Genomic DNA, 10197 nt, shown 5'->3' on the forward strand with positions numbered 1-10197 from the left:
TGAAAAAAAAATCTGTATTCTGCTTCTGTTGGGTGTAGTGCCCTATATGTCTAGTTGTTAGGTTTTATAGTGCTATTAAAATCCTCTATTTTCTTAGTAATCTTCTGTCTAGATTTTCTATCCATTATGGATATTGGGATATAGAAGTCTCCAATTATTATTATAGAATTCTCTTCTTCCCTTCAATTATGTCATTACCTCATATATTTTGGGCTCTACTGTTTGGGGTGTATATGTTTATAAATATATATTTTAAATGAACACTTTGGTCAATATCTAATGTTCTTCTTTGTCTCTCATAGCAAGACAAAATTAAGGTTAATTTTATCTGATATTGGTGTTGTCACTTCCAGTTCCCTTTTGGTTACTATTTCATGGAATATTGTTTTCCATCCTTTCACCTTCAATCTATTTTTGTCTTTGGATCTAAAGTGAATCTCTTATAGACAGCATATAGTTGGACCATGGTTAGTTTTTCAAAAAATAAATTCTGCCAATTTTGCCTTTCATTAATTTAACCCACTTACATTTAAGTTGTTTATAAGGAAGGCCTTACTTTTGCCATTTTGCAATTTGTTCTCTGTATGTATTATAACTTTATTGTTCTTTATGTCTTCCATTACTGATTTCTTTTGTGTTTAGTTGATTTGTTTGTAGTGAACTGTTTTGATTTTCTTCTCATGTTTTTTCTGTATATTTTTAAGATTTTTTTTTTTTTTTTTTTTTTTTTTTTTTGTGGTTGACATGGGGATTATACTTAACATCTTAAATGTATGGCTATCTAGTTTGGATTGATACCAACCTAACTTCAAGAGCAGTTTTTAACCCTGCTCTTATATAGGTCCATCCCCCTTTTTATGTTGTTATGGTCACACATTACATCTTTATGCATTGTATGCATGTTAACATAGATTTATAATTATTTTTATACACTCTTCTTCTAAATCATGTGAAATAAAAAGAGGAGTTACAAACCAAAAATAAAAAAATAAAATCACACTGACTTTTGTATTTACCTACATAGTTATCATTATTGAATTTCTTTATTTCTTCTTATGGCTTCCAGTTACTGTCTAGCATATTTTTGTTCAGGCTGCAGGACTATCTGAGAGTGAATTTCCTATCTACAAGTAACTAACTCTGTCAGCTTTTGTTTATCTGAAAATGTATTAATTTCTTTTTCATTTTTAAAGGATAGTTTTGTTCAATATAGAATTCCTAATTGACAGTCTTTTCTTTCAGCACTTTAAAAATATCATCGCACTCTCTTCTTCATGCCTCCATGGTTTCTAATGAGAAATACCCTTCTAATCTTATTGAAAATTTCTTGTCCATGACGAGTTGCTTTTCTCTTGCTGCTTTCAAGATATTCTGTCTTGTTCCTTGGCTTTTAAGAATTTCATTATGATGTGTCTTGGTGTGGATTTCTTTGCATTATCTTCTTGGGGGATGGTAAGCTTCCTAAATCTGTAGATTCATATATTTTTTCAAATTTGGGAAGTTTTTGGCTATTATTTCTTCAAATATTCTCTCTAACCTGTTCTCTCCTCTTCTGAGGTTTCTATTATGTATATTTTGGTGTTCTTAATGGTGTCTCACAAGTCTTAACCTCTGTTAGTTTCTCATTAATTTTTTTCTTTCTGCTCTTCAAACTGGATAATTTAATTGACTAATCGTCAAGTTCACTTACTCTTCTGCCTGCCCAAATCTGTTATTAAAACTCTAGTGAGTTTTTCATTTCTGTCATACTTCTCAGCTCCAGAATTTCTGATTATTTTAATGATTTCTGTCTCTTCATTGATATTGTATTTGGTCATACATCATTCTCCTGGTTTCCTTTAGCTCTTTGAATGCAGTTAAGATAGTTTATTTAAAGTCTTTGTCTAGAAAGCCCAAAGTCTGTTCTTCCTCATTTCTGTTAATTTCTCCTGTGAATGGACCATATTTTCTTGTTTCCTTGCATGCTTCATAATTTTTTGTTAAAACTAGACATTTTGAATATTACAATGTAGTAACTCTTGAAATAAGATTTTTCCATCCCCTCAAGGTTGGCTTTTCTTCCTTGCCGTAGACTGTAGCTGTTTGTTTGTTTAGTGAGTTATCTAAACTATTTTTGTAAAGTTTGTTTTTTGTCATGTGTGGTTTCTGAAGTTTCTGTTCCTTTACCTTGCGCTCAGCTAGTGTTTAGACAAATATTTCTTTGAATGAGAGAGAGAGAGAAAGCTGAAGGGAAAGGGAAAGGAAAAGGGAAGGGGAAAGGGAAAGGAAGAGAGGAGAAAGAAATAAAATAAAAAGAATAAGAAACTCCTCAAATCAACAACAAAAAACCTCTTCTAGACTTTGCAAATCGGCTCTGTGCTTGAGTACCCCTTCAACACTTGGCCAGGCCATTTTCAATTCTCTCTTAGCCTTCACTTCATGCTTGCACTGAGCCTAGAGATCATCTAGACGTGTAGCCTTAGGGTCTTAGAACTTTTCTGAGCATGCATCCTGCCCTGGGCATGTGTGTTGCTTTTTAAATTCCCAAGTATTCACAGGGACTTTTGAATGGTCTAATTTTCCATGGAAACTCTCTCCCTAAATTTTCCTCCCAAGCTTTGGCACTCTACTCTTTGTCTCAGTGTAATCTTTTGTCCCAGGTAGCTGTAGGTTGTTTGGTGCCTCACGATGGTTTTTTGTTTTGTTTTGTTATTTAAGATTTTATTTATTTATTTGTCAGAGAGAGGGAGAGAGCGCAAGCTGGGGAAGCAGCGGGCAGAGGGAGAAGCAGGCTCCCCACTGAGCAAGGAAGCCAGTGTGGGACTTGATGCTGGGACCCTGGGATCAAGACCCAAGCCAAAGGCAGATACTTAACCAACTGAGCCACCCAGGCATCCCTGCCTCACAATGTTTTTGAGGAATGCCCAGTCTTTGCACTCTGAGTGAGTTCTGAGTTAGGCAAAACAAAGACAAATATGTTTGATCAGTCTTTCCAGTATCCCCCAGGCAGGTTAGAACAGACAAACACCATTCTTTTTAAATAAAGTCTGCTCTGCTCCTTCTAGAGCTAGGAACAAGAGGTCCACATGTGGATTGCCATCTTCAAGACTGTCACTGAACTGGGGACAGGGTAGGGCAAGGGAAAGTAGAAATCCCACAAAGCTTTCCTACCATTTTAAGTTTCCCTTCCTTCATTCAGTGTTCATTTGGATGCTGTAGGCCTTTGATTAATAACTGCGCCCTGACAAAGCTGGTTCTGACAGTCTGCATGATTTGTGTGTGTGTGTGTGTGTGTGTGTGTGTGTGTCTGTAAAGACCAGTGTTTGGATTTGCCTACTCTGCCATTTTTGCTGACCTCACTCTGCATTGCATTTTGCTTCCTGTGCATATTGTCTTTACATCATCTCATCACTCTGCTGAACATCACCCTAGTTCTTTCTTTCCAAAATATTACTGATATAACCAAGTTTGTAATAAACTTTTAGGGTAAATAAAAATTTAAGGGTTTAGTCAGGGTTTATGTTACAGCACAACACTCTCACAGTAGTAAATAACCATATTGAATGCAACATTTGGCTTCCCTACCTTTAATAGACCTTGGTTGTTAATACAGCAGCCAATCCCTCTGTGTTCTGGTTTCATCTCCCAGAGAAACCTGAGTCCCCTTATCTCTATGTCTGGGCAGCAAAACCAGAATTCTTATTTCACTATTCAGAACAACCTAAGTCTATCTCACTGCCAGTTCACTCCTGCCATTGACATAATCCATCTTCAAATAAGTCCATCAAAAAGTTTTGATATAAAAAGGGCATAGGACTTTTATTCCTTAGAGGGAAATGTGGTCCCAGCTTTCAAAATAACAAAAATTTCTCCCAGATGTACATATTTTATTTCATTTAGAAAATGTAGAGACATTTTAAAACTTCTTTGAACACATTTACGTTGTGTCTGTGGTAACTTCCATTTAAAAATGGTTATCTCTCAGCATTCCATTTTCTTTTATAAACTAATATTTTAAGAAGTTCTGAAATTTTCACAAATATGACAATTCCTACAAAATGCTGTTTTTTAAAGGAAAGAAGACAACTTTATTATTGGATGATTATTCAGTAAAAGAGGCTCTTTCTGTAAGTGAAAAATACTATTTTGTTTTGTTTTTGATTGTTTTTGGTCTGGGAATCAAAAATGTGGCTGAAATGGCTTTTCCTCAAAAACAAATTTTTTCTTATTCTAAAGTAACACACATTTATTTCATATTTAAAAAAATGAATGAATAAAACAGAATTTCTGAATTCTGAAAATTCATAAATGTATAAAACATAATATAAAAATCACCAGTAATCTCACTACCTGAGATGCCATCTGGTACCTATTTGATATATACCCTCCAGGAACTTTTAAATTGCTGTTTATATGAGAAGCTATATGTGCGAATTTGTGTATGTGTGTATGTGTACACAAATAAATGTGTGTATATTTTCTTCTTTAACAAAAATAAGATTTTAGTAAGGGTTTTTTTCTCAATAAATATAAAATGCGTCATTTTAATAGCTGCATGACAGTTCATTTATAGATGTACAATAATTTAATAAATTTCTTATCAATGAGCACTTAGTTTATTTCCATTTGTTCTCTGTTACAAGCATTGCACATGTATTTTAGAAGTTACAGGAAACTTAAAGTAAGTAATTCTCATTACTAAGGCAGTTTTCTTTAAATATTTGCTTCTCTAAGCTGGCATTCAGAGAAACAGTTTTTGTAATCCTGTTTCAAAATGCTTTGATCACAAAAGTAGGCAATCATCAATAATTATCTAAAATATCTTAAGCCTATCTAACCTTAATAGATGACCTTCCAACCTGGCTGTAATCTGTCATATCAATTTTGACTGCCCAAGTTCCCCACAAAGTTTCCATTCTAATCAAATGGATTTATTCACCTGGAGAAGACTAGTGCTTTATTATCCTTCTACCATGGCACTTGCTACTTTTCCAGGCTGAAAAGGGTGGCAATCACTCTGTTACTTTACACTAATCCAGAATTATGAATCCAGCTCAAATCCCACTTGGTCCATAAACTCTTCCTGACCTCTTAGCAGAAAGGGATTTTCCCTCTCATTAAAGTCCCTTGGCACATGATATTTGTAATATTTTTGGGAATTAAATGTCTTGCAACAGCTCCTTCTCAAAAGTTATTTAAATCTCGCTTATTGTTTCCTCCTTGTCATGTTTATGTCATCTTTCTACAACTGTACCAAAGGGTATTGGAGGAAGAGATCAGACATGCTTTTTGCCCAGAATTATACCTTGCATGTAGAAGGAGTTTGGTAAATATTTTTTTATTTAATATGGTTACTATAAATTACAGATCTATATTAGTAAAATTCTCATTCAGTTCAATTTCTATGCACAGATAAGAGCACATGAAAAAAGCAATTTCTTAAAACTCTTTCATCAAGATATTAACATAAAATCTTTGTTACTGACTATATACTGCCACTGTTAGTATCTGAACTATGTAACCTCTGAGTCAAAATAATATCTTTTTTTTTTTTTTTAAGATTTTATTTATTTATTTGACAGAGAGAGAGACAGCCAGCGAGAGAGGGAACACAAGCAGGGGGAGAGGAAGAAGCAGTCTCCTAGCAGAGAAGCCTGATGTGGGGCTCGATCCCATAACGCCGGGATCACGCCCTGAGCCGAAGGCAGACGCTTAACTGCTGTGCCACCCAGGCGCCCCCAAAATAATATCTTTAAGATTTCTTTTTTTACTTTTAATTTATTTATTAATTCTTTTAAATTTTATTTAAATTCAATATAGTGTATTGTTTCAGAGGTGGAGTTCAGTGATTCATCAGTTACATATAACCCCCAGTGCTCATTATATCAAGTGCCCTCCTTAATACCCATCACCCAGTTACCCCATCCCTCTACCCACCTACCCTCCATCAACCCTTAGTTTGTTTCCTGTAGTTAAGAGTCTCTAAAGGTTTGTCTCTCTCTCTCTGATTTCATCTTATTTTATTTTTTCCTCCCTTCCCCATGTCTTTAAGATTTTGCTTACATTTTTATCATATTTAAAAATCTACTTAAAATAGACTACATAAATATTGAGTTACTTACCTTGCAAAAACTTATGCAGAAGCACAAATATAACAAAATAACATGAGCAAGCTTCATGTTGGACACTCTCAGGGTCTGTCTCTCTTCCCCAGCCTGGGTATTCTTTTGAAATTTAATTTTTAACCTTTGAAAAAACATTTAGAAAGAGCAAGTCTCCTAAAGAGCTTTGTACTTTTGAACTCAGAGAATTTGGCTAAAATCCAGAGCTTTACCGTAACTGAAACCAAAAAAGGCCTTCCCAGTAAATAGCTGAGGGAGGTGACCAATAGGGAGTATGTTTCCTCCAGAGGAAACCGATTTTCCCCACTTTGTTACTAGACAATGCCTCAATTCTGTTTTCTAGGGAAGACAGAAACCACACTGGAAGAAAATTTCTTATGTTTTTGGTAAAATAAAATTATGGTTTTTCCATTAAGTTTGGAGATGAGGAGCTAAGAAGTCAAAGTATATGATATTGAAGGCTGTGATGAATACATTAGAAATCCTCAACAAAACAGTACCTTTACTGTGCTTCGTTTATGCTGTGATCAACTTTGTGGGGTTCTCCTGAAGCAGACGTGAGACAGAGTTGGCGGTACAAGGTACTTATTAGAAATTAACGCCTGTGAAAAGAAGGGAGGAGAAGCAGGAGTGAGCAGGGAGAAAAGTGAGACTGCAATGCAGGTTTAACAAAGCCCCGGTCAACTCACGGGGAGCTCTGGAGTGAGTGTGGACTGTCAAATGTCTCTGAGTCAGGCAGAAATGGCTAGACCGTGACATCCTGCCTTGCTCAGTCACCTGGTGTGGGTTGCCCAGGAAAGGCATCCCCTTAGGTGAGGCCATTCTCCATAGCTGAGGCCGACCCTGAAGGATCTGACATTTAGTTGCCATCAGAAGTGTCTGCTGCTCATACTTTTCACAGCTAGGGCAGCAAAACCTTCCATGAAGTGGGATCTGGGAAACTCATCTCCTTGTCTTTCAGAGTCCACCATTTGCACCTCTGAGATCTACTTTCCATATATGCTCTGAGAGTGGCTTTCAAAATCGCAGGAGGCCTTTCTTCCCGAGGGAAAATTTAGAAGATGGAAGTGGTAAGAAAAACTATAGCCCTGGCCCTTGTAGTGGATCTTGAGGCTGCAGTTGATACTCATTCTCTCTTTCCTGTCCATTATAGATTCCTTTCACCTCGGCCAGCCTCAGTTGTTCCCCTAATGTCATGACTCACAAACTTCCTGGAGCCCCTGGTTACATATCCTTCTCAGACCATAGTTGCTGTTCTTAGCCTTTTACTGTCACAAGAGGCACCCAAGGAGCTCATATGGTTCCATACATACTCCTCCTTTCCCTCATTATATAACAGCAGCCCCACTTCCTCTAAGTGAGCAGGGTCAGTTATCCCTGTGCACATGGTGACTCCTCTTCTTTCTTGATGGTCCCTAGACACAAGAAGCCCAATCGATGTACATAAGGCAGAAGGCTTAGCTTCATTCATTGGGATTCTTGCTGTGCCTCCTGACAAAAGTATGCTTCCTTTGGGGAACAAGATCCCTAAGTCTGCAAAGTCTCCAGTTGTGGAGACAGGAAGCACAAAGCTCCCAGCTAATCACTGGGAGTGACAGTATGTGTGGTCATTCTGCTTCTATTCCTTGGCTCCCAGACCTCCATCTTCTCTGTATTGGGGATACAACGTTAAATGAAAGTCTTTGATTCAATGCATAGATTGCTTCCTGGAGGACAGCACCCAGTCCCCGGAGTATTGCCTTTAAATGGCACCTCACTTCTGTATTCAGCAGGCTGTTCCAATGCTCCGTAGGGCTGCCAGCTTTCAGGTGGTGCAGTACGTGATATGACCATAGTCACTGACCCACTCTCACATCTCCTTTGCTGTCAGGTGGGTCCCCTTGTCCGACAGGATGTTGAAAGATTAAATACACTGAAATCCTTTGGAGTATGATCCCAGCTAAGGCACTGCAGGCAAGAGAGGCACACCTTAACCTGGGATGTGTATCTATTTCTGTGAGAATGTACCACTGGCCCTTTTAAGATTGAAAGGACCAACTGTGTCAACTTACCAACAAGTAGCTAGTTGGTATCCTTGATGAATTGTGCCTTCATGTGGACACCGCATTAGTCTCTGTTGCTTTCAGATTGGACATTTGTTGATGGCATCAGATAAATAAATCTTCAGGGGCCCATCAATTGGCTGAGTCATTTTGTTGGTTATTTAGTATCTTTTCTCTGGGCGGATGTTTGCTAGTGATACAAATATTTCTATACTTCATTCCCACTCCTCTATGTACATCCACATGTTTCTACCCCAGATCTTCTTGTTCTTAATCCTTGAATACTTTATATTCTAAGAAAAAAGATAGTCAGGCAATCACTATCGCCCATGATTCCACATACAGTCTAGTCTTGGGCCACTGATTTTTCCACACAAAGTGGAGGTGTATTATATGAAGCTCTGCCCATTGTGAAGACTTTCCCTTAGCACTGTCTTCTAAAACCACTCCTAAGTTTGGCTGTATTGCGGCTGCTGTCTACTTTCAGCTTGTACCTACATACTGAGCCAACCCACCTGTACACCAAACACATTTTTCCCTCCTCCTGGTCATACCACATTCCTTATAGAGCCAGAAGTGTGAGCTGAGGGAAGGACTTGGGTGCAACAGTTTGGATTAAGTGGGGAGGGGTCGGGGTTGTATTTGGTTCTGGATGCAATACTTCCATTTTATAATACGTTTTTGCTAGGCCTGCTCAACCTTAGGTGTTTTTTTTGTTTTGTTTTTTTGTGTTTTTTTTTTATTTGACAGGGAGAGAGACAGCCAGCAAGAAAAGGAACACAAGCAGGGGGAGTGGGAGAGGAAGAAGCAGGCTCCCAGCGGAGGAACCTGATGCGGGGCTCGATCCCAGAATGCCAGGATCACACCCTGAGCCGAAGGCAGATGCTTAACGACTGAGCCACCCAGGCACCCCTCAACCTTAGGTTTTGTGGGTCTGTTAAGACCTGGCTCACAATGGGCATTTCTGGTCACATGGTGATATAGTGTTCAATATTCAGTAATTCCAGGTTTACCAGGGTCCACTAGTACACAGTTGTTTCTCAAAAAGAGTATATTTATCTGCTGCAGATAATTCATGGCTTTGCTCCAGAACCCCAGGGTTTTCTATTGTAATTCTCTCAGTGGTTCTTTTTCAAACATCATGCAATGTTTGAAGCAGCAGCAGCAGCAAAAGCAGCATACAGGTCAGATGGTTTAGCTGTTAGTTGTAACACAAGTTTCTTGTCATTCTTTTCACCTTCCTGAGTGACTATCCTCAGTTCTTAAGCCTAGTTTCTTAGCCTCCTGTCATTATGTGAATATCCTATAATCTTCCAAATGAATTTTCTTCTACTAAAGTCAGCCAGAGTTGGTTTGGTGGCTTGTCACTTAGAACCTTGAGTGATAAGAACATGTGCAACTTATCAAATAATCTGAAGATCTAGATGAAAATTTCAAGGAAAATAAAATGATCAGAATTTACTCAGGAAGAGGTAGAAAATTCAAATAAATTAATAGCTAAGGAGAAATAGAAAAGTTAAAGATTTTAACCCCCCCAAACACTAAGTTTTATTAACTCTTTTTTTTTAAGATTTTATTTTTAAGTAATCTCTACACACAACAGGGAGCTTGAACTTACAACCCTGAGATCAAGAGTTGCACACTCTACTGACTGAGCCAGCCAGGTGCCCCTATTTTTTTTTTTTTAAAGATTTTATTTTACTAACTCTTTTAAGAAAGATCATTCTTCTGTTATTTAAACTTTTCCAGAACACAGGAAAAGATGGAAAGCCCTCCAATTTATTAGCAATACTCTGATACTCTTACCCAAAACTGGTAAGACAGGCCTCTGAAAGAAATATATAAGCTAATAATTATAATTAATTATTCCCATATATGCAATGATCCTAAATAAAATATTAGCAAATTATACATTATAAACCACAGTATATTAAAAACAATATAATGACCAAGTGGGGAGCATTTAAAAAATATACAGGGATATACAGCACTAGGATATCTATTAATGCAATTCAGTATATTAAAATCTTTAATTAATTAAAATGATAGATTAA

The 10197-nt window shown here is 37.3% G+C and overlaps 1 protein-coding gene and 1 long non-coding RNA gene across 2 annotated transcripts in view; one reads left to right on the top strand and one right to left on the bottom strand.

Moving 5' to 3' along the window:
- Nucleotides 1-6303, bottom strand: part of CFI (complement factor I) — a 54519-nt gene extending 48216 nt beyond the window's left edge. Inside the window, exon 1 of the mRNA XM_026499181.4 lies at nt 6102-6303. Coding sequence (XP_026354966.1) covers nt 6102-6239 — 138 coding nt within the window. The 5' untranslated portion in view covers nt 6240-6303. The remainder of the gene's footprint in view (nt 1-6101) is intronic.
- A 142-nt stretch (nt 6304-6445) lies between these two features.
- Nucleotides 6446-9973, top strand: LOC125281000 (uncharacterized). Its single transcript, XR_007187961.2, has 3 exons — nt 6446-6682; nt 7063-7171; nt 8894-9973. It is a non-coding gene; the product is annotated as an uncharacterized LOC125281000 (long non-coding RNA).
- Nucleotides 9974-10197: the final 224 nt, after the last annotated feature.

The sequence above is a fragment of the Ursus arctos genome, unplaced genomic scaffold (assembly GCF_023065955.2).
Source record: "Ursus arctos isolate Adak ecotype North America unplaced genomic scaffold, UrsArc2.0 scaffold_11, whole genome shotgun sequence".
NCBI lineage: Eukaryota > Metazoa > Chordata > Mammalia > Carnivora > Ursidae > Ursus > Ursus arctos.